General features: G+C 38.4%; 2 protein-coding genes across 14 annotated transcripts in view; both read left to right on the plus strand.

Annotated features, from left to right (window-relative positions):
* Nucleotides 1-91: 91 nt before the first annotated feature.
* On the plus strand, nucleotides 92-18,717 carry LOC130908973 (poly(U)-binding-splicing factor PUF60-like). Of its 6 annotated transcripts, none has more exons than XM_057824964.1 (12): nucleotides 92-164; nucleotides 645-735; nucleotides 4,228-4,323; nucleotides 4,407-4,496; nucleotides 7,561-7,611; nucleotides 8,245-8,406; nucleotides 11,464-11,556; nucleotides 13,401-13,614; nucleotides 13,685-13,875; nucleotides 16,188-16,302; nucleotides 16,377-16,642; nucleotides 18,041-18,713. In XM_057824964.1, the coding sequence occupies exons 3-12, from the start codon at nucleotides 4,240-4,242 to the stop codon at nucleotides 18,338-18,340; spliced, it is 1,566 nt and encodes a 521-aa protein (XP_057680947.1). In that variant the 5' UTR covers nucleotides 92-164; nucleotides 645-735; nucleotides 4,228-4,239; the 3' UTR covers nucleotides 18,341-18,713. The 6 variants fall into 6 exon arrangements, with proteins under 6 accessions (XP_057680947.1, XP_057680946.1, XP_057680949.1 ...); XM_057824963.1 differs by having other exon boundaries at nucleotides 101-164; nucleotides 645-739; nucleotides 18,041-18,712; XM_057824965.1 differs by having other exon boundaries at nucleotides 119-164; nucleotides 645-744; nucleotides 18,041-18,717.
* Nucleotides 18,718-19,650: 933 nt separating this feature from the next.
* scrib (scribble planar cell polarity protein) overlaps nucleotides 19,651-24,601 on the plus strand; it is a 115,832-nt gene continuing 110,881 nt past the window's right edge. For 4 of the 8 annotated variants that reach the window (XM_057824957.1, XM_057824954.1, XM_057824955.1 and 1 more), the window contains exon 1: nucleotides 19,652-20,500. In XM_057824957.1, the coding sequence (XP_057680940.1) occupies nucleotides 20,342-20,500 (159 nt within the window). In that variant the 5' untranslated portion in view covers nucleotides 19,652-20,341. Of the gene's footprint in view, nucleotides 20,501-24,601 lie in introns of all 8 variants that reach the window. The other 4 variants (XM_057824958.1, XM_057824959.1, XM_057824962.1 and 1 more) reach the window with 2 other exon arrangements.

A 24,601-nucleotide genomic window follows, 5' to 3' on the forward strand; every position in this document is an offset into this window, starting at 1 on the left:
TAGCTAAAACGTAAGGTAGCATGACTTCCGCTCGGTTACGTCATTGTTATATTCCTCTCGCGAGACTTTCACTTTGGAGAATTCGTCTCTGCCAATTCTCGCGATGGTTACAGCGCCAGGGCCTCTCCAAGGAGCTGTGCTTCATGGCGGTCACGGAGACTGCGGTAAATATTTTTCGTCGACAATAATAGCGTGTTAATTGAATTGCTATTCGCGTGGGCCTCTTTAAATATGTGTACGGACTATATAGTTGTCGAAAGGTTGCTTTTGTTGAGCTAAGGGATTAATTCGAAGAGGTAGAAATGTGATTTGCTTTGCGCGCCATTGTAATGAATGGCTATCAATGATAGCTGTCCGAAACGAGGCCTAGCTAATCGCAGTGCCATTTTAGTCATTTCTGCGTCATTTAGATAATTTGGGTGGATTTTTTAACATTGCTATTGACTTTGCACGAGTTAATGTTCAGTAAGGAGTGAGCTATTTGCCTATTTTGCATCGCTATTCTTTGAATGAAGACTAGCGTTAGCGCTACGCCAGCGTTAACGCTGAACTGCATGTTTTTTTGTTTCATTCACGTTAGGGTGCCGCTTTTAAAATCACTGTAGTTTAAGGCTTTTTTAAAATATCAAATTTCCTTCCTTTAGAATTTGTTGAGTTGTTGAAGCTCCCCCCCATCTTCCTCCCTTCGGGGGCTTTTCTTCCTTAGTGTGGTGGAACCAACACCTTGCGGGTTTGGTAGGTAAGGTAATTTAAATGGTTTTAACACATTCGCATGGTGATTGTAAGTGTAAGTGTAAATGCTCACGAATATTATACCGATTTAAAAAAAAATATATAAATTATAGGCACAAGTTTGGACACACCTCATTCAATGCAACACAAATGATGGTTCAAACCCTATTGGTAAAGCAATAAATACCACTAATTGACCCTGAAAAAGCATACATGTGAGGTCAAAAACAATTTTAGGTGACTCTCTTGAAACTCATTAAGAAAATGGCAAGAGTGTGCAAAACGGTGTCAGAGCAAAGAGTGGCTACTGTCAAGATAGTAGAATATTATACATATTTTTAGTTATTTAGTTTATTTATTTATTTATTGCTAAGTACATCATTCCACACGTGTTAAGTCATTGTTGTATACACTCAGTGAGAATTTACAATGTAGATAGTCATGAAAATAAAGAAAATGCATGATTGAGTAGGTGTGTCCAAACGTTTGACCTGTACAGTATAGACCCTACTCACCAACATTACAAAATGACGTGTCGCTGTAGCCGGCCGCCATATTGTCCATCATTGTTTAGCCCTATTCTCAATGGTTTCAATTAGTCGTGCAATTTATAGAACAATTCATGGAAGCCCCGGTGTTATCTGACGCTGTAAACTCATTGGATGCGTTGCATAAAAGGCGTTATGTGGAAAAGCTTCAGTTCATCCATTCGCCATATCCATATTTGATGCCTAAATCGATGTTTTTCGACCCGCTGTCTTCCCAGTCTCTGCCTGACATCTGCTACCCTGATATCTACAGCTATCTTGTCCACACAAAATCAGCCTATTCTCACGAAAGTTTGAAAAACTTTAAGAACAGCACTCTAAGCAACATTATCCCGTGTGACCCTTCCAATTTTCTAAAATGGCGACAATCAAAAAAAAAAAAAAAAGTTGACTGCGACGTGTCAAGGATAGGTGCATATTGGACTATTTCTTCAATAAAGTACACAACTGTGTCTGCCTCATTTGCAAAGAGACAGTCGCGGAAGATACGCAACGAGAAATTAAAGCAACTTGAAGCTAATTTAATTTCACAGCAGCAGTATTTCGCAAGAGCCCGAGGGTCGAAAGAGAACGCCCCAAAGGCGAGATTGTTAAAAATTATGAATTTAAAAAAAAAAAAAAAAAAAAAAAGCAAATGTGACACACAGAAGGGCTTGCTAAAATTTCTTTAAATGTATTGTTCTACGTAAATCAGCCCAGGTAGCCCCCCACATTTTACCACGCCAAATCTGGCCCCTTTGCAAAAAGTTTGGACACCCCTGTTTAACTGATGATCCGTAGACGAGGCCAGCTTCTTTCACTTGTTGCCAGCTAAATATTATTCAAAAAAATAAAGATGGTGGAAGAAATAAGCATCTTGAATTTGAAACGGTATGTTGTCGGTGATTAGCCTAGCAATGATCCTAATTGTGGTTGTCAGCCCAAAACCCTCTAAATATATATTAAATGCATCTTACCAGATATAAAATGACTACTACATAATCTGTGGTAATCGTTTGGAGCCCAGTTTTCTCGTTGAATTGCAGCAGTCCATCTCGATCTCCTCTCCGGGTCTCTTGGAATACGGTAGAACTTCAAGTCTCTCCGTCTATCTTCTCTGTTATTGCAACTGACCGCCACACACGTCTTCACCATTTTGATTATAAATGTTAACGAGCAGAAAAACACGCCATAATAGGAGGAATTTACGTAGCGGTAATGCGTCAACACGAGAGTTGACGGACAATATGGCGCGGGGGCGTGGTTGTGATGTCATGTGAGTAGGGTCTATAGGGGCGTGCCATCGAAGGCACCACACGATTCGATTACGATTCAGGGTGCTACAATTCGATCATTGAACGATGATAACGGTATTGACGATGATCACGATTATCGATGCATCATTCATTATTTATTAATAGGGGTGTAACAGTACACAAAAATCTCGGTTCGGTGCCTACCTCGGTTTTGGGGTCACGGTTTGGTTCATTTTCGGTACAGTAAGAAAAATGCAAAATATAAATGTGCTAGTTGTTTATTACACACCTTTGTGCTTTCAACAATAGGAACATTAGCCTTTACAAAGCTAGAATTCTGCTCAAAAAGTAGCGGGTATTTAAAGATAATCCAATAACAATTGGCCTTTCAGACCCCGCGTATTGGTCAGCTTTCTTTCTGAAAGAAAGAGAAGAAAAAAGAAGTCCTGTGCTAAAGAGAAAAAGCAATCCCAATGACAAAGATTTTAACATGTATTTTACAAATGAAATGCCTCAATGAATCATATTTTTTTTCTTAGGAACGGTTTTCAAAAGCTTTATTGGTGGATTTTCTCAAGTTAAAGCGCCACACAGAAATTAATAAATTAAGTAAGCAGGATCTGTGTATTATTCTTATTATTAGTTTCAGGTGTTGTAGCTCATTTCAATTGATTTTATTTAAATGGGCTATTATATGTTATTATGCGTGTATATTTTACAAATGTGATGTAGTATTGATTTATGTTGTATATTTTATGTTGTATAGCTTTAGTTCCTATGTGAATATTAGTCCCTACTTGTTTTGTTGTGATATGACGGTTTTGTATTGAACACGGGGCCATGTTGGTTATTATTATAGCAGAGAAGACAGCAGTAAATCAACAAAGACAAGTCAACTGTGCCCCGATCTACCACTCAAGAGATCTGATGGACTCAAAAAGTGGGTTACGATTGCATATTAGTTTGAAAATCGACCTGATCCACCGTATTTTTACACGAGTGACTTCCGGTCAGCCCGTTCCTAGCTACCGGTAGTAGTATTGACGCATGAGGGTCGCGTCAAATAATAAACTCTGCCGTTCTTTTCGCGTGCGTCCTGTTAAGCTGCTTCTGGGACGCGTCTAACACGCGGCCGCACTGCGACTGGTGTGCATTGGCTGATTGAGTTTAACGCCCGCGTTTCACTGCGTTCTCGCGGCGGCCATGTTGTTGCGCCGTTGACGTTTCTGGGTTATACTGTGCTACCGTGTTGGTCCTCATTATAGTAGAGAAGACAGAGTAAATATAATCTACACAAAGAAACTGTAACCCGATCGACTCACAGCCTCGAAAAGTAAGGGTTGCATTACGTCTGAAACTCGTTCGGTACGCCTCAGTTTCGAACCGAGCGCCACGTACCGAAACTGTTCAATACAAATACATGTACCGTTACACCCTTATTAGCTGCTATTCACTCAATATTACCTGTTAATTATAATTTAAATATGTTTAAAAAAACTAAAAAGATTACCTTTTTGTTATAATATTTTATGAATTTTAAAAAAATATTTCTTGATTGTTTTTAAAGTTTCAAATATTCAAATTTTAAAAATTAACAAAGATTTTTATTCATCTAAAAAAATACTTTGAACAAAAAAAACACATTTTTGCAGACTATGTAATATGTATTTTTTTTTTTTGCAGACTATATAATATGTATTTTTTTATTACAGGGAGGTGACGTTATGACGATGGAGAATGGACAGGGCACAGGCTCTAAGCTTGGCCTGCCGCCACTCACCCCGGAGCAGCAGGAGGCGCTGCAGCGGGTAGCCTATCTATTAGCAACCCTTCCTCATTCTGTATTCAAGTCTTAGTAGTTTTAAAATGTGGTTTCTTTCCCTTACGCCAGGCAAAGAAGTATGCCATGGAGCAAAGCATTAAGAGTGTCTTGGTGAAACAGACCATTGCCCATCAACAACAGCAGCTCACTAATCTACAGGTGAGATGTACATTTTATTTTCTTTGCGCGTCTTGGTTTGAAAATGCGATAAACTACGCGCTGCGCACGCTTCGTTATTTTAATGCAACTGATGATTAGCCGTTCAATCACGTGGCTCTTTTCATCTTACTGCTGTGAATTTAAATTACTAGTTGAAGTCTAATCTATATGAACCATCTATTGCCGTCAATGGCAGTCAATGAATTGATTAGTTGACTCCTCGCAAACATAATCAGTCAATAATCCCTCGATGCCTGGATTTACAGTTACCAAATACACATAAACCATTGGAGCGGTACATAAGTACATTGCAGTAATATACTTTTATATTGTTGTTGTATTGTAATATTAATTTAAAAAAGTACGGAAAATACAGGCTTAAAAAAGGAGAAAATCCTAAAATGCAAAACCATACAGTTAATAAGTATTAAAAGTTAGTATAGATAATTGATCAAAAATTAATATATATGGATTTAAAAATAAAAATGACTAAGTATGGAAAAATAAAAACTTGATAATTCATTCATAATTTTGTCCCTTTTTAAAAAGTTTTTTTAACGTTATCTTCGTCAATGGCACCCAAGAAAGGTTTCGCGCGGAAAACTTGCAAAGCCTGTTGGTTGAAAGGCATTCTATCTACATACTATGACGAGTATGTATTATCATAAGTATTAATAATTAAACGTAGTCAAACAGGGAGTCTTGAAATACAGTCAACAACCAACCATAAGATGTCGGCAATCGTACTTTCAACTGGTGATGTTCCGACCCGATACTCAGTATCTGTGTCAGCACTCGATACGGCTCTTTTGGAGTATTGGATTTTGTCACAAGTTCTGCTCCTGTCCAGTATTCGCTTGTTTTCGGTTCAATCGTCCTTTTTGTCTGCTGTAAATCAAGCCACTAAATAAATAACTAATATGTCTGCTGAGTGAGACGACTGCTCTTTAGAAACCTATGATAGTAACAGAACATCATACAATACTCTTGAGGTTCTGGCAGAGCTCTGTTTAACACAAAAGAAGAAAAAGGTTTTTTTTGCATTTCAATTGGTCTAAAAATACAAGCATCGGATCGGCATCAGCATTCATATCTTGGAAAAAAATCTGAAGTTAAAAAAAAAAAATCCTACTTTGAACTAGGGCTGCAGCAATCGATTATTTAGGTAATCTATCAGTTTGAATAATAGAGTAATCGGATTAAAAACATGTAATGCGTTGCAGAATACATTTTTTGTAGGGCTGTCAAACGATTAAAATTTTTAATCGAGTTAATGACAGTTCAAAAATTAATTAATCGTAATTAATCGCAATTCAAACCATCTATAAAATATGCCATATTTTTCTGTAAATTATGTTGGAATGGAAAGATAAGGCACAAGACGGATATATGCATTCAACATACTGTACATAAGTACTGTGTTTGTTTATTATAACAATAAATCAACAAGATGGCATTAACATTATTAACATTCTGTTAAGGCGACCCATGGATAGACTTGTAGTTCTTAAAAGATAAATGTTAGTACAAGTCATAGAAATTTTATATTAAAACTCCTCTTAATGTTTTCGTTTTAATAAAATTTGTACAATTTTCAATCAAAAAATAAACTAGTAGCTCGCCATTGTTGATGTCAATAATTACACAAGGCTCATGGTGCTGAAACCCATAAAATCAGTCGAACCCAAGCGCCAGCAGAGGGCGACAAAACACCAAAAAACACAAGTAACAAGTGCACATGACACTGTGCTGTCATTTTAATCTGTTTGAGCTGGGCATGTGCGTTAAATGCCTCAAATATTTTTACTTGATTAATTAAAAAAATTAATTACCGCCCGTTAACGCAATAATTTTGACAGCCCTAATTTTCAGATATATGTTAAACAAATAAACAAGTGTTTATGCTTGCAAAAATATTTATTTTGGCTTCCTAAGATCACACTTTCAAAACACAAATACGAAGAAAAAGTAAAAATCCTGAGTGTTTCTTCAAACGATGCAAAATTGCACTTTCATTAAAAAAAAAACAATAAATGGATTTAAAAATAAGAATACATAAGCGATACGAAAAAATATATATAAGTACAAATAAAGAAAAACTGTCTAACTTGTATAGCAAGAGTTTGCTAGCTTAGATGCTATAAAATTCTTTTATTTTTATTTTTTACAATGTTCTTAACAAATCGTTTAAACACATATTCCCACAAAAATGTGCTAAACATACTTACAAACTGAATAACGAATATATAAACAAGCATATTGGCTCAAATAAAAACATACCTTATGTTGGTCTTAACAGGGAGCAGCTGGATTCAGTAATGTTAGAGGAGTTATGGCATATTCACTGTTGCCACTAGACGGCAGTATAACCTCCCAAAACAATAAAACTAAATGCAACACTTTCAAAACGAACCATTACAATGTCACTCTAATTAAACGAATCCTCGAAGCTGCAAAATTTGTTTTGAAGCTTTTTTCTAATCGAATTACTCGAGTTAATCATTGCAGCACTACTTTCTACCCTACCGCTACGTGTGATTAAAAAGTATACTTTTGATAATTGCTTTTGTATTAATATAGCTTAGTGTGGGGGAGGGCAAGAAAAGCCCGGCGGCCCACCATGCTTATAAAACACAGAAACCCTAAACGGTATCTTGTTCTAAGCTTTGTTTTGTTTCATTAGTTTTAGAAAGAAAAAAAAAAAAGCAATTTTTTTCCTCTCTCCTCCACTGCAGCGAAAAACGAGCATGTGTAGAGCGTGTCCTGCTTGTGCCTCTTGTTTTGTTTTTCAGGTGGCGGGATTTCTATGAAGGCAATGGTTTAAAAAAGAAAAGTCTGTACTGTGTTTCTCCTTCAAGGAGTCTTGAATGCTAATTTTGTAGATTTTGTCATTAAATTATGGAGGAGGCAAGTCGCCAAATTATGTTGTTTAGTGGAAGAGTTGGCATTTGTCTGTCTAGGTGTCATTTTTTTGTTTTGAAAAGTTAAAAGATAAAAAAATGAGCAAAGCTAAGGGAAATCTAACCTACTTTTCAGCACCTTTTTCGTCTTTACTGTCTTTCAGATGGCAGCAGTGACTATGGGCTTTGGAGATCCTCTCTCACCTTTACAATCGGTCAATAGATTATTAAATTTTTTTCTGTGCGCATTCCCAATGGAGAAAAAAAAAAGGACTGTTGATTTGGCATCAATCCCTGCATTTATACAGTGAATATTTTCAGTCATGCTAGCTTAAGTAGCGTAACGTTTGATTAAAAAAAAAGCTTTGAGAGACTTAAAAAAAAATGCCGTGTGAAGTCACAGTGAGCCTTTTGCGAAAGATTTTGCGCTTTTAAAGGTTTAAAAGCGGTTTCGATTAGTTTTTTTCTCTTTTTTTTTTTTTTTTTTTTGTACCTTACTTGCATCCCTGGACTACAGGTCAGTTTCTGAAGCCAACTGTTTGTGAGGGCTGTGCATGTCAATCACTTCCGTGTTTTCTCTGCCTCCATAAGTCATTCGATAACTCTTCTACATGTACATAAGACGTCTTCCACTAGTCGGTCTGTCCTTTTTTGATTATCTCATTATCTTCAGACCGCCCCTTCCTTTCAACCCCTTTGAATTGGCCTAAAGGCTACTTTTGGGAAACCAAAGCACAGTAGAAAAATACATAATTTATTATTTCCCGTTTGTGTGTGCGTGTGCATATTCTTTCACGGTTGACGGTTTGCGCTCATGCTAACGCGCGGTGGGTTTTTCCCGGTGACAGGTGGCGGCTCAGCGGCAGCGCGCTCTCGCCATCATGTGCCGAGTGTACGTGGGCTCCATTTACTATGAGCTCGGAGAGGACACCATCAGACAGGCCTTTGCGCCCTTTGGACCCATCAAGAGCATTGACATGTCTTGGGACTCGGTCACCATGAAGCACAAGGTGAGGGGGGTGAGTCTTGTTAGTTAGTAGGGCTGCCACAAATGGTTGATCGCGGAGTATGTTCGCCATTAGGCGACCCAAATCTTTTTTTCCTGTTATATTACTCTGGATGTTGGATTGTAGCTGACTTTGGCTTATTTAATTCAAAATGTTTGCCTTACTGTGTATAGCATGGATCAGAATATTTTAATTAAAAGACAGCTGAAGAGCTTTTCGGATTTCGGTGTAATTTTACGAATATAAACTTTGGACGAGTTCGTCAAAACAACCATGTCATTTCTAACGCGTAACTTCGAGGATAATTTGCGTTTTTTTTATAGGGGGGTTTGCGCTCCATTCGGGCTGCAGCTATCGAGCATTTTAGTAATCGAGTAATCGACTGAAAATTCTATCGAGTAATCAGACAAAACATTTTTAGGTGAAGAGCAGTTATAAGTATACATGAGAAAACATCTAATACCATTTTCAGTCAATCAATGTCTTTAATTTTGACATATATTGTTGAAAACGGCCAACAATTGCATCTCAGATGTAACTAGAATATAAAAAAGAAATTCACTGCTTTCACTCAAAAAACTTTTAGATCTTATAAAAAATATATATATCTTACCTAAAAATGCCATTACGCTTGATAACACACATCTAGAGTTGAAACAAATACTCGAGTAACTCGAGTTTAAAAACTGATCCGAGTAATTTTATTCACCTCGAGGAATCGTTTCATTTTGCCAGCTCTAAGCATCACGTTTTGCCCGGACTACTTTTAATGCGGGACAACGCGCTGACATCACGTGCGTAGAGGAAGAAGCAATAATAAAAAAAAACTTACTGCGGCTGACAGCCGTTACAAACTGCGCCGATGTTGCTAAAAAATACGCCCTTATGTTGCTTCGGTGGTAGCAAGTAGGGTCTGATGTGTGTCATAGATATCACATGTACATAGAACTAGATGCGAATTGACCGACTTGGCGGCTGTTCTTAAAGCAGTACACTTCTCTGCGCTCATAAATAAGATTAATGTTACTGTGACTTGCTCACGTAACGTTATCCCTGCAAAGGGCTAGGTTTCTATTCATTATGACCACTGTTGATGCGTGGCTAACTCTTGCATACAGGCTTTATTTAATCTGTGAAAACAGCGCTGTAGAGTGATTAGGGTGTAAAATAAAAACTTTAATCATGCTAACTGTCAATTTTAGCTCAGTAGTCATTGCTGGATAAAACACCAAGTAGCACTGGTGCCTAATTTGCGCCAATACAGCACAGCATTTATTTTGAACACTGCAAAGACTCAAAATCCTATCAGGACTTGCAGTTTAGACCAACTTAAAACTTAATTAGAATTTATAGCTTGACACAAGTGGAAATTCAATTGAAACATCTGGGAAAAACACCAAACTTTTAAGTGATGTGTGTTATCAAGCGTAATGTTTTTAGGTAAGAAATATTTTTAATAAGATCTAAAAAAAAATTTTTAAGTGAAAGCAGTGAATTATTCCTTTTTTTTTAGTCACATAGTCACACATGCAATTAGGTTGTTGGCTGTTTTCAACAATGTACATCGAAAATAAAGACATTGATTGGCGGAAAATGGTTTAATATTAGATGAAATGTCTTTTTTTCTCATCTATATTTATAATTGCTCTTTACCTAAAAAAATGTTTTATCCGATTACTCGTTTAATCGATAGAATTTTCAGTCGATTACTCGATTACTAAAATATTTGATAGCTGCAGCCCTACACTCACCACTTAAAAGTTAGGTGTTTTTCTCCAAATGTTTCAATAGAATTTCTATTTGTGTCAAGCTATTTTTAAGTTCTAGTTAAGTTTTAAGTTGGTCTAAACTGTAAATCCTGATAGGATTTTGAGTTTTTGCAGTGTTCAAAATAAATGCATGATACCTGCTGTATTGAAGCACAAACCGAGGTACGTACCGAATCGTGATTTTTGTGTACCGTTACACCCCTACTAATTACCCCCCAAAATCTTAAAATAACTGTCCAAAAACATGTATTACACGTCATACTAATAAGATGCAGTAGAAAATAAGATACTGTTAAGTACATTGTGTTAAATGTCGTTATATTCAATGACTGTGCTGGCTTTAAAAAAATTAATGAATAAAAATATTAGTGCGCGCAAGTGAATCGCTTTGGTGAGAGAAAAGAGCGCTCTGGAAAGAGTAAGGAGGCAAGAGAGGGGACATATGGCCGCTCAAGTTGCCAGCGTCGCCTCTCACCGTGAGCCTGCTGTCCCAACTCAAAAAAAACGGATTGGGACTCGCAAGAGGAGTTGGCGTTGGGGAAGGAGAAGCAGCAGCATGTAAACAAGGAAGTGGGACCTGACGTTGTCAGGACTGCAGCGGTGCTGGGGGAAGAGGGGATCCTGTCATACAAAGAATTAGGTACTGTTTACGTGACTTGGGGGGAAAAAATGGAGACAGAATGGCGGACTAGACTCCGGCGTCGTAAAGTTGAAATCACATAATTCGGGTACGTCGTAACCCGGGGACTACCTGTATTTATTATGATTATTGTCTCATGTTATAGAACCTGTTGTTCTAATGAAGTCATCCTTCTCCCGTCCAAGTCTTGTCTCCTTTGCTTTTTCTGGGCGAATGTAACAAGTGATCTAATTGGAACGAAAACAGCCAATCGGTGTACTTCTGCCGGCTCTGTGATTGGTTGGCTTTGTGGCATATTGGCTACGTGTGTGCCAAACTGAGCGCGCAGAAAGGACAAACTGGCGAGTGCAGTGGTTGAGAGATTGAGCGAGAGCTGGAGGGGTGAATTGAGCAGGTAAAATTAATATGCAAACACCATTGTTGAGCGCAGTCGATTTTTTTTGCTCAATATAATTTTCTCTGCTCAAAATCTATCATTGCTCGCTCAGAATTGTGGCAAAAATTTTACGCCAGACCACTGTACAATAATAACTGGCATTGAGTAATCATCAGCGGCAGTGTTGTGAAAACGACGTTAATCGTGGCAGCCCTATTAACGAGCGAGCGATTGGGGGAGATGTTCAGTTTTCATGCTTGTGGTGGACCTCGCAGGGCTTTGCCTTTGTGGAGTACGACGTGCCAGAGGCTGCCCAGCTGGCTCTGGAGCAGATGAATTCCGTCATGTTGGGTGGGCGAAACATTAAGGTGAGTGGCCAGGAGGCTTTTAAACACTAAGGGTAAGTTCAGTCAAATTTGCAGTGGAACCTCCAAAGTCCTGACCACAAATTCCTTGACGTTTTTTCAAATTCAACCAAAATGCAACTTGATCAGTTTTTGACGATATGTAATTTTTTTACAAGCTGGAAAGTTGAGGTTCCACTGTGCAGAATCATTTAGGAATGTTGATTTAAAAAGAAAAATGGTACAATACTTTTATGTCAACACCACCTCACTAATGTTATCCTTTTTGTCTGTCTTTGACTTACAGGTGCGTGATTTTGTGATTTGCGTGCGTACGTCTCGAATGTGTCGCTTCAACACTTGTATCAAGGACTGCTCTTAGCGCACGCGCTGCATTGCTCTGCCCGCGTTGTGCCGATGATGGGCTGCGCCTGGTTGGTGTTGCTTGGCCGCCCCATCTGTAGTACAGATCCCAGTCCCGTCTAGATGCTCGTTAAAAAAAAAAAAACTACAGGAGAGAGGGATGGAAAAGTTAGTTGTAAATCAGTTTGAAAATAAAGCTGCAAGGGTGGAAAACCAACAAAAACTATTGATTTGGCCCGACGTGTAGTTGTAAAGCTCATTTAAAAATGAATAAAAGCAAAAAAATCCTCATATTACTCCTAGCTTTGCGTCGTATTTTTTTCACATTCCGTCGTGGCTGATTTAACAAAAATAATATGTGGTTCCCCACCCGATTTAGAGATTGGTACCTTGACTTCCGAGTTAATACTTTTAGACATTAAAGCTAAAGTTTGTGTTGACCACAGGCGTCCAACTCGAGAACTGGAGGCCGATTCGGCCCGCTATGTCAAATGCATGTTTCTTGCTAAAATACCAAAATTGCAGACTGTCTGACTGTCCTATGTTGTGAAAAACATTACTTGACGTTCATGTTTTTACAAACTACTACACACACTATTACCTAAAGACATTCAGTTCCAGTTAGAGTAAGATACGATGATAAAGTATTTAAATAGAGAAATATTCAATGGTTAAATAATTCCAACTTAGTTAAAAAAAAATTTTTTTTTTTAAGAACTACATAATCTAATCAATTTCAAAAAACAATTTTTTCTATTCCAAATTAATGGTGTTTAAATTCATTTATTTGTATTAAAAAAATTTCTATAAACTACTGGTAAATATATCAATTTTAAAAAAATAAAAGCAACTATAGAAAAACTTTTAAAAATATTCAATGGCCACAATGAATTCCAAATTGATGGTGTTTGAGGAAATATTTTAAAGCATTAAAAAAACAATTATATAAATGAAAAAATGACTGAAAATGATTTTATTTATTTATTTTCTAAATATTCAATAGTCAGTGAATTCTAAGTGACTTTATGTTTATTTGGAAATATTGATCACAGTTTAAAACACAAAAAAAATCATAGAAAAGTAATGAATGGAAAATAATAATTCAGTTGTCGGTTTGAATTCCACATTCATGGTGTTTAAATATATTTATTTGGAACTACACTAAAACATTTAAAAATCTAAAACAATGAATTAAAGATAATTTTTAAAAAAAAGTCACAGACAATTTTAAATATATGTTGTTTCAATATTTTGAAATGTCTTAAATAATTTCCTAATGAATGAATGAATAAATATGAAAAAAAACAAAAACTCAAGGCTTGTCAGTTTGCAACTTGTAAGTCAAGGTACCATGAGAACTGCATTCCGGAAAATGGAGTGTTGTACTTTTAGTAGGGAGCTTGAGTGAGTTGACTTGTCAGGGAATTTTGTAGTGTTTCCTCGGTATCCCATAGCAACCCTTCCCCCTTCGTTAAGTAGCCCTGCTGGTATGATCTGTGCTATAGGTTGGGCGCCCAAGTAACATCGGTCAGGCGCAACCCATCATTGACCAGCTGGCAGAGGAAGCGCGCGCGTTTAACCGCATCTACGTGGCGTCGGTGCACCCCGACCTGTCGGACGACGACATCAAAAGTGTCTTTGAGGCTTTCGGGAGGATCAAATCTTGCATGTTAGCCCGAGATCCCACCTCGGGACGCCACAGGGGCTTCGGCTTCATCGGTGAGACGGGTCGTGGCCGTCGCGTCCTCGCGCTCCGTGAGCTTCTTTCTCACTACTGTTCCGTCCGCAGAGTACGAAAAGCCGCAGTCGGCTGTGGACGCCGTGTCGTCGATGAACCTCTTCGACCTGGGAGGGCAGTACTTACGGGTGGGCAAGGCCGTCACCCCGCCCATGCCTCTGCTGACGCCCACCACACCCGGTGGCCTACCGCCGGCGGCGGCCGTCGCGGCCGCAGCAGCCACTGCAAAAATCACAGCGCAGGCGAGTATCAATCCTTTCCAAAGGGATTTAATGACCTTTCAGGTAAATTTACAGAAGACGTAGTCCTGCCTGAACTGGAAATTATGCAAGGAGCAAAGTTTGGGTTGGGGAACGGTCATAGTTTTCCAAAGCGGAATCACGTTTTCAAATACTGTATGTAATTTCAAATATAATCAGCACCGTTTTATACATCCATCAATTTTCTGCCGGCCCTTAAAAAAAAAAAAGATGACCAGAGTTGTCCGATAATGACTTTTTAACTGATAACCAATATCCCTTTATAGTCCAAATTAAAAAATCCGATACCGATATATGCGGTCGTGGACCTAACATATCATGGGTATTTGTATTGATACCCCACTGGATGTTTTAAATAATGATAAATGTAACAACTTCAAGATTTTCCAAATAAACATTCTGTAAAAAAACGGAAAACATCAACCGAAGTTGTGGGGAAAAAGTGCCTATATTGCACCACTATATTGTTGAAATCAAAACATTGCAAACATGAGTTTTTTTTTATCAATTGCAAAGTGCCAGCAAGATGCTGCCTTATGCATATTGGCCCAAAACCAATAATGAAAAACCAATGTCGATATGACCCAGTATTTTAAAATGCTAATATCTAGGGATGTCGCCGTTCCGATCACATGATCAGAAATCGGGCCATTTTTCAGAGGATCTGTATCAGGTGAAACGATCAGGGTTTTAATTTAAAAATTTAAAACATTAACTCATTCACTCTCAGACATTTTCACCGGAGCAAGGCCCTTCGCACCCGGCAGTTTTACTGGATTTTGACTGATTTTGCAAGACCCACAGAAATTTATGTTCTATTGCTATATAAACATGGAACCCACCAAAAGAAAGATTACGCTCTTCTTTCAGCAGAAAAAAAAGATTGTTCATATCTTTTTCAATTCTTTAGAAATCAGCATTACAAAATAGCTTAGTATGAGCAATTTTCCAATTTCTAATAAAAAAAGAGTAATTGAGCTTTTTGCGAAAGCATACATTTCAAACATATCTTTGACTTTAACACAGCTATTTTTTGCTTTAGTTACATTCCAAACATGTGAATGTTTTCCTTTTACAAAATAACATAAGACAAATAGAGCTTTTGATCGCAAAGTAACAATTTATTTACACATAACTAAACTATTGAACTGTTGAACTATTTGCGCACATAACAACGGGGAAGGCTCTCGGCTGCTCCCGGTTGAATGAGGGGGCTCCCAGTAATCTGATGAGTCCGGATCAAGATCGGTCTCACTTTTTTTCCCATCATCTTCATCGTTGGTTTCAACTTCGGGCTCAGGAGTAGCGCAACGTGAGCGCCGCAGAATGCGTGTGGAACCTGACGCTGTTGTGGCCGTCACAGTCTGTCTCATCAAGATTTTTTTTATGCCTTCTTTGACGATTGTTTTGTTTTCTTTTCAAAACACTCCTCCAGTGTCGTTTACCTTTTTTTCCCGACCGTTCTCCACATTTTTCTCAAATTCTCCCGGGTCTTCACATGATCCTTCCAACTTCCGTTTCCTGACTATATTCTTCACTTCCTTTTTTGGCCCGAGATGAGTTCTTACAATGCGCTACTGCCCTCCAGTGGCCAATTTTATTAAGTGAGTTTTGAGCATTGTGCATTGCAGTTTAGGTAACAGTACCTAGGGATGCCTCTTGTAAAAAAAAAACAAAAAAAAAACGTAAGAGACATATAAATACGTTTTTGGGACACTGAAACAATTAAAAATGGAATGTATTTATACGTTTTTGGGAGCAAATGAGTTAAGCACTAAAAAGTTCCAAATTAATGCAGAAATACAATGGCATTGACAAAACAAAAATGTTTTATACCCCGCAACATTCCAAAGGGGCAGAGGACGTACTGCAAACAGTTTAGAACTTTCGTTCAAATAAATTAAAATATTTTTACAGCATTGGCTCGGGACTCTATATCGGCAGATTCTCAAAATCAGGTGCCGCTGACTCGGGTGCGAAATATGCAATTGGGACATCCCTACTTTTGTCGGCCAATATTATCGGATATTTGATATTATTGGACAACTCTACTGATGACCATTTTTGCTGTTAACGTATTCGCTGCCATTGACTGCAATTGACGTCCCGTCTATTTGAACTGGCATCACTGCCAAATGGATCGCGTGTCTAGCGCTTTCAACGGCAGTCGAGTCGCAACACTAGGTGACTAATCGGACGAGCCTCACCTGCTTACACTGTCAAAATAGTTGACTTTGCTGCCTCTGCGCTGTTTGTTTCTCTTGCGTAATGTGTTGGGCACCCCCTATATCAAGGAGGCCGTAGCCGGCGCGTCAGTCTTGGGAGCCCTAGCCGCGCCCCAGCTTCTCAGTCAGCAGATGGGAATCCCGCAGGCCGTGATGGCCGCGCAAGCCCCAGGCGTCATCACGGGTGAGCGTGGAGACGTTAGGGAATTTGTCGAAAACGGCGGCAATTATTGTATATAACGTGCGCCTCCCTCGCAGGGGTGACACCGGTCCGACCCCCCATCCCTGTGCTCCCCCAAGTGGGCCTAGTGAACCCGGTGCTGGCCTCGCCGCCCGTCCTGTCCACTCAGGTGCTGGCGGCCGCTGCTACCGCAGCCAGCCAGCTGCAGGAAATAAAGGAGGAGAAAGAGGAGAGCCTCCAGGATGGCACGGGGCAGGAGATGCTTAGCGACCAGGAGCACATGAGCATTTCGGGCAGCAGCGCAAGGCACATGGTCATGCAGAAGCTGCTTAGAAAGTCAGAGGTAACCAACCACCAAAAAAAAAAAGAAAATATATGCATTATTATATTACAGGGGTCAGCAACCCTGGTCCTCGAGTGCCACTATCCAGCTTGTTTTCCATGTCTCCCTCCTTTGACACACCTGAATCAAATGATCAGCTCATCAGCAAGCTCTGTAGGAGCCGAATAACGATCATGATTATTTGATTCAGGTGTGTTAAAGGAGGGAGACATGGAAAACAAGCTGGATAGTGGCACTCGAGGACCAGGGTTGCGGACCCCTGCTATAATACAATGAAAATAAAATACACAACTATAAAGAAAAGAATGTTAAAAATGTGAAAGAATACTTAAAAAATGTTAGATGAAAAGTACATAGAAAATAATGAAACACAAAAAGACAAAAAAAAAGTTGGATTCAAAATGATGAAATGGGCATTCAGTATTATACTAGATATACCAAAAAATGCAATACATATTAGAATTAAACCACAAAATATTGGATGACAAAAAAAAAATCACTTCAAAATATGATGCTAAATCAAAAAACTACATATATAAATGAAAGACAAATAAGTGAACAAAAAAAAAAATGCAAACGGCGGATGCAAATCTAGATCAGATTTTTAATAGAAAAAAATAGGGAAATGCAAATAAATTCCCCCAAAAAATAATAAACCAAAAATTTTTAATATTGGTAAAGATAGCTTACATATACACAACTATAAATTACAAACTACAGAGAATTTTAAGTGTTTTATTATTTTAAAAATACAAATGTACAAATTATAAAATATGAAAAAGTATTGAAACAAATGTAATTATAGGTGGTTAATAAAATAAAATACGTAATGTAAAATATTACAAAAAGTGAAAATAATGTTAAAATACAAAATAAATCAACTAAATAGATGTAAATTAGGGCTGCAACTAACGATTATTTTCATAATCGATTAATCGACAATTAATGAAACGATTAATTAATCGGCTAAATGCCACTTCTTTCAATTACCTCCACAATTTACCATGAAGTCATTTTCGGTATGTTGTAAATAGCAATGAAGACAAAATGAATGACTGTTTCCTTCAACTGTTTCGACTATCAAATTCGTTGGCAACTAATTAATTGATTAGTTGTTGCAGCCTTATCGAAAAGCTAGTTTATTGACAAATGTCCAAAAATTGGCAAAAATGTGAAGTCTTACTTTGACTAAACAAAATTACAATGAAGAAATCTGATATTTACAACTGAGGAGTTATATATGTGTTATAATTTTCAAGAATTTAGACAAGTTTAAGAAGGTCCTAAACGATTAATCGGTTATCAAAATAGTTGATTAATTTGCTAATCGATTAGTTGTCGATTAATTGTTGAACCTCTAATGTAAATTTATGAATGCAATAAATCTTGTCTTCCCAGTCGACAGTAATGGTCTTGCGCAACATGGTGGGCCCGGAGGACATAGACGACGACCTTGAAGGCGAAGTGACGGAAGAGTGCGGCAAATTCGGCTCGGTCAACCGCGTCATCATCTACCAGGAGAAGCAAGGCGAGGAGGAGGACGCCGACATCATCGTCAAAATCTTCGTGGAGTTCTCCATGGCGTCGGAGATGAACAAAGCCATCGCCGCGCTCAATGACCGGTGGTTCGGCGGACGTAAGGTGGTCGCAGAGGTCTACGACCAAGACCGCTTCAACAGCAGCGACTTGTCGGCGTAAAAGCCATTCATTCCCGTCTTTGTAATTACGTCATTTTTTAAAAAAAGGAAACACAAAAACCGGTAGCTGTTTATTAACGACGCCTCGTTGGGATTTTTTTGGTTTGGCTTCGTGACCTGTGAAGACTCCTCCTTTTTTTGTAACCCGCACCCATAAACAATAGGTTTATTTTTTGTTGTGTTCATTTTGGCTCACATTTTTTCAAGAACGCGTTGGACCATGTAAACACTGTTTGTTTCTACGATTAAAGGTTATTTGTCCACAACATTGGTCATGTTTTTTTTTTTTTCATCATAATGGAACACTGCTTGAATGAAAAAAATGCTGAATGATATACAATTGATTAGGGCTGCAACTATCGATTAAGTGATTGAGCTCAATTAGATCGAGTAATTGGATTAGGAACATCTAATGCGTAGGAGAATAAATTTTAGTGCAACAAAACAATTGGCTAGCTTGCATTGCTAAAATGCTATAAAATTTTATTTAAAAAAAAAAAAAATTAATAATGCCCTTAAATCGTTCAAGCACATATTCCCACAAAAACATGCTAAATATACATCTAAACTAAATTACGAATGCAAAAAATTAGCTCAAACAAAAACTTAAACGTTAAATGAGTTGTCATATTCACTGCTGCCACTCGAGGGCAGTGCATCTATCAATATAACGCAAACACTTTCAAAACAAACCATTACAACGCCACTCAAATCATCGAAGCAAGAAAAAATGATTCAAAGCTTTTGTTTTATCGAATTACACGAGTTAATCGATTAATCGTTGCAGCACTATAATTGATGATTTTTAAAAATCGAAATACATTAAAAAAATGAAAATTCCAATCATGAACAAAGTAGTATATAAAAATACAAATATAAAATTGAAAATTAGTAGGCAAAAAAAATATGAACTACAAAACCAAGATTTTCCATCCATCCGTTTTAAACGAAAATATAAAATGTAAATGAAAATAATTAAACCAAGTACAAAACACTTCAATTGCAAAACCGTATGACTGCAATCCGCATACACATCAGTGTTCCAACGTTATCTGCGGGCGCCCTCTAGCGGCCAGTACAAGAATCTGCCAAAGAACAGTTAAATTATATTTAAGTTGAAACCTAATATTTATTTTCATGAACTTTTAAACATATACAATATATTTTAATTCTATAAAACTTTACGTAAAGTTTTGAACGCACCATCATGTAATTCCGTAGCTACGCCAGCAAATGGCGCCATACAACCAGGGCCCCGCGATAATGTCGCGTCAGGGGGGCCGGAACGCGGCTGTCCTATGGCCGCAAACGTAGCCCAACCCCCCCATACGCCTAACCGGCCTGTCTCGGGCGCAACAGTAGCGGGGAAAGACCGCGCGCCCGAGCGTTGGGAGAACCTTAACACTCACCGTGGTCCAATTTCACCCCAAAAACTCGACACGTTGACTTTTCTCGCGGAGTAGTGATTTTTTCCCACGGAAGTCGTCGACATTTTTCCCACGCATCTTATGCGGTACTTGTGGAAGCTAACGACGGCTACAAGCTAGGCACAATAGACGCTAGCCGATGGAGGCTCCGCGTAAGTAGCTCGCTATCAACCCAAGCCGGCGAGACGTGACTAAAGACCTTCATGGACACCGTGTTCCTCCTCCCTTGACTCCGTTCGCAGCACACGGACACGGCGGCGGCGGCTCTCTTGACGCCGCCTGACACGCGCATTTTCCGGGGATGAGACACCCGGATGGCGGCACCAGCTAACTTCGAGGCAAACACTGCGCGTCAAGTGAGATTATCTGAAAATTTGTATGTTTTATTTACGTAAACCCGAGTGGAAAAGGCGCCAATATTCCTCCTGACATTGGCCGGGGGATTATTTTTTAATTGGATTCCGTGCTGCTGGTCCGAGAGCGAAGCAAGCCCCGCTAACCATCCATCCACCATCCGGCCGATGCGGAGCCCTCAGTGACACCGACCCGGGGGACCCTTTCCCTCCCTCCCCGACATGCTGAAGTGTATCCCGCTGTGGCGATGCAACCGCCACGTCGAATCGGTGGACAAGCGGCACTGCAACCTGCAGGCGGTTCCCGACGAGGTGTTTCGATACAGCCGCAGTCTGGAAGAGCTCCTGCTGGATGCCAACCAACTCAAGGAGCTGCCTAAGGTAAGTCCGGATGGCTGGCTGGATTTCCTTCCATAAATTGAGGGAATAAAAGTCGCAAATGATCGGAAATCGGTCCGATCGCCTCATCTCCAGAAACTCGGACCATAGTGAAAAAGTTTTAACTCGTTGGCTGCCATTGACAGCGATAGACGTCCCGTATTGGGACAGATAAATCCTCAAATTGGGTGACTCGGAATTGGACGCACATGCAGAGTGTAGTCTAAAAGTTCTCCGAACGTTATCATTAAAACTGAATACGTGTTTGCTTGGATGCCTGAGTGAATGGGATGAATGAAAAGATGCGTTAATGACATGAAAAAAAGTGTTCACTGAAGCAGTGTAAAAGTGGCGTCCATTAGTGGGAAAAATGGCTAATCCTGACAAAAGGTTACTCGGGGATAGTGTAAAAACTGGTTATATGATGGTTATAATCTTCTAGGAATGGGAAAAAACAGATTTTTGTAACATAAAAGTTCAAAGAAAGCTGATCTGGAACCATGTGTAAGGTTAGATGTCTTTGTTGTATGTCATTTTAGGGCTGGCATTCTACTGCCGTGATTCTAGATAGGCAGTGTTGATGACAAATGTATTGCGGGAAAAAATATGAGAATGATAAAGAAAATTATGCACAATTATCAAAGAGACATCAGAACAAAAATGTAAATGGAAACTAGAAAAATTGTAGCATAAAAATGTCAACAATATTAGCGGTATAATACAAAAGTAGTAATACTGAATTACTGAAGTAAAAATAATAATTATAAGAAAGAAAAACAAATAATGTGCATAAGTATTACAAAATCAAATAATAGAAAAAATAAATGCAAAATATTGATAAGGCAAATAAAAAAAAAAACATTTGAAAAGTATACGAAAACGTGCAAATATTAGAACATAAGTACCATATTGGCCCGAATATAAGACGGCCCTGATTTTTCAAGACTCGTTTGAAAAAAGATTTTTTGAACACCAAATTAATTTTTATACAGAAAATAATCACAGTACACCCGAAACAAATGATTATAACAATATATTTGCGAGAAAAAGCATGTTTTTTTGCCTCATTCAAATCGTAATATCTGAACATTTAAATAGAGCCTACCCACGTACCACGTGCTCGCTGTATGGTTCCGCCCACTTGTCCGTCAAAACATAGTGTTAACCTGTTACGGCTACGTACATTTCTCCTATTTACGGCGTGTTTTTCTGCTCCTTAACATTAATAATCAAAATGGTGAAGGCGTGAGTGGCTGTTGGTTGCACTAACAGAGAAGATGGAAGGAGAGACTTGAAGTTTTACCGTATTCCGAGGGATCCAAAGAGGAGAGCGAAATGGACGGCTGCAATTCGACGTGAAAACTGGACACCAAAAAATCACCACAGACTATGTAGTAGTCATTTTATATCCAGTAAGGTGCATTTAATATATATTTAGAGGGTTTTGGCCTGACAACCACAATTAAGATCATTGCTAGGCTAATCGCCGACAACATACGACGTAGTACGACATAGTTTCAAATACAAGATGTTTGTGACTTCCCTTTCTTCCACCATCGTTATTTTTTGAATAATATTTAGCTGGTACCAAGTGAAAGAAACTGGCCTCGTCTACGGGGCTGACAAATAACCACAATTAAGATCATTGCGAGGCTAATCGCCGACAACATACGACGTAGTACGACATAGTTTCAAATTCAAGATGTTTGTGACTTCCCTTTCTTCCACCATCGTTATTTTTTGAATAATATTTAGCTGGTACCAAGTGAAAGAAACTGGCCTCGTCTACGGGGCTGACAAATAACCACAATTAAGATCATTGCTAGGCTAATCGCCGACAACATACACGTATGTATGTAGTGAGTGCTATCGCTAAACCATATAAACATTAAAAGCCCTAGCTCCATTGACAAATGACATGAAATACATTAGACTTGACAGTGGATGTTAGCAAGAACAAAAGATTTTGGATTGAAAATTTCGTAACTCACCTTCCGAGCACAAGATTCCTGCCGAATTTTCGTGTACGAGGACCTGTTTCACCCAACCAGCAACGTAGCATTTATAAGCCTCCAAGCTCTTAAAGTTTTTCAAACTTTTGTGAGAATAGGCTGATTTTGTGTGGACAAGATAGTTGTAAATATCAGGGTCAGGCAGAGACGGTGAAGGCAGCCGGTCAAAAATCATCGATCTAGGCATCAAATATGGATCTGGCGACTGTATAGAACGAAGCTTTTCCACATAACGCCTTTTATGCAACAGATCCAGTGAGTTTGCGGCATCAGAAAGCACCGGGTCTTCCATGAAATGCATTTTAAATTCCGCCATCAATTGAAAACAATGCTAATACAGAGTCAAAATGACGGACAAGTGGGCGGAACCATACAGCGAGCACGTGGTACGAGGGTAGGCTCTATATGTAAACTAAAGTGCAATCACATTCGTAAATGAATGGCTTCTGGTTTTTGAAATGTAAATAAACCAATCTATTGTGATAAAACAACAAAATTGCAATAACTGCATTAACCATCAAAGTGAAGTCTAACTGTAACTGTAGTCTTGAAACAAATCTGAATAAGGAAAAACATTGCAATAAAATAATGCAAACTGGTTAAACTTGAGAGTAGCTGAGATCTGTCATAAAAGAACATCGCTTCAATGATATCTGGCGCCATCTAAAAAACACCGTATTACAAAATAATTCAAATAATCCACGAACAATTCATTATCCATAATATAAACCCCGGAAAGAAACACAAGTTTAAAAAATTATTCAAAAAAATTGACAAGATCAAATACTTTCCATGTAAACAAGTTTAAATTTGACAAAAGTATTGCAAAATAATGCACAAAAAATAAACAATAGAGTATATACTGCTGATGATTAGACCCCCATAATGAACACAAATAATCACAATAATAATAATAACATAGGAAATAGTCTAATACTAAATAATAAACATTAGATGAAAACACTTGTGCTAAATATTAAGGGTGTAACGGTACATGTATTTGTATTGAACCGTGTCGGTTCGGGGTCCTCGGTTCGGTGTGGGGGCGTACCGAACGAGTTTCTAACGTAATGTAACCCTTACCTTTCGAGGCTGTGAGTCGATCGGGTTACAGTTTCTTTGTGTAGATTATATTTACTCCATCTTCTCTACTATAATGAGGACCAACAAAGTAGGACAGTATAAGAAACGTAAACGGCGCAACAACGTGGCCGCCGCGAGAACGCAGTGAAACGCGGGCGTTAAAGTCAATCAGCCAATGCACACCAGTCGCAGTGCAGCCGTGTGTCAGAAGCGGCTCAACGCGACGTACAAGAAAATAACTGCAGAGTTTATTATTTGACGCGAGATGCGGTCCTCCTGCGTCAATACATACTACTAGCTAGCATCAGGCAGACCAGAAGTCAGTAAGTCACTCGTGTAAAAACACGGTGGAACCGGTCGATTTTCAAACTAATATGCAATCGTAACTCACTTTTTGAGTCCATCAGATCTCTTGAGTTGTAGATCGGGGCACAGTTGACTTGTCTTTGTTGATTTACTGCTGTCTTCTCTGCTATGATAATAACCAACACGGCCCCGTGTTCAATACAAACCCTCCGACCACAACAAAACAAGTAGGAACTAATATTCACATAGGAACTAAAGTTATACAACATAAAATATAATATATCAATGAATATTGAATACTACATCACATTTGTAAAATATAAACACATAATAAAATAGCCCATTTAAATAAAATAAATTGAAATGAGCTAAAACACCTGTAATTAAATAATACGATCCTGCTTACACAATTAAATTTATTCATTTCTGTGTGGCGCTTTGGGAAAATCCACCAATAAAGCTTTTGAAAACCGTTCATAAGAAGAAAAAAAAAAGATTCATTGAGGCATTTCATTTGTAAAATACATGTAAAAATCTTCCTTGTCATTGGGATTGCTTTTCTCTTTTTTCTTCTTTCTTTCAGAAAGAAAGCTGACCAATATGCGGGGTCTGAAAGGCAAATTGTTGTTGGATTATTATCTTTAAATACCCGCTACTTTTTGAGTAGAATTCTAGCTTTGTATAGGCTAATGTTCCTATTGTT

This window comes from Corythoichthys intestinalis, chromosome 20, assembly GCF_030265065.1.
Source record: "Corythoichthys intestinalis isolate RoL2023-P3 chromosome 20, ASM3026506v1, whole genome shotgun sequence".
In the NCBI taxonomy this organism is placed as follows: domain Eukaryota; kingdom Metazoa; phylum Chordata; class Actinopteri; order Syngnathiformes; family Syngnathidae; genus Corythoichthys; species Corythoichthys intestinalis.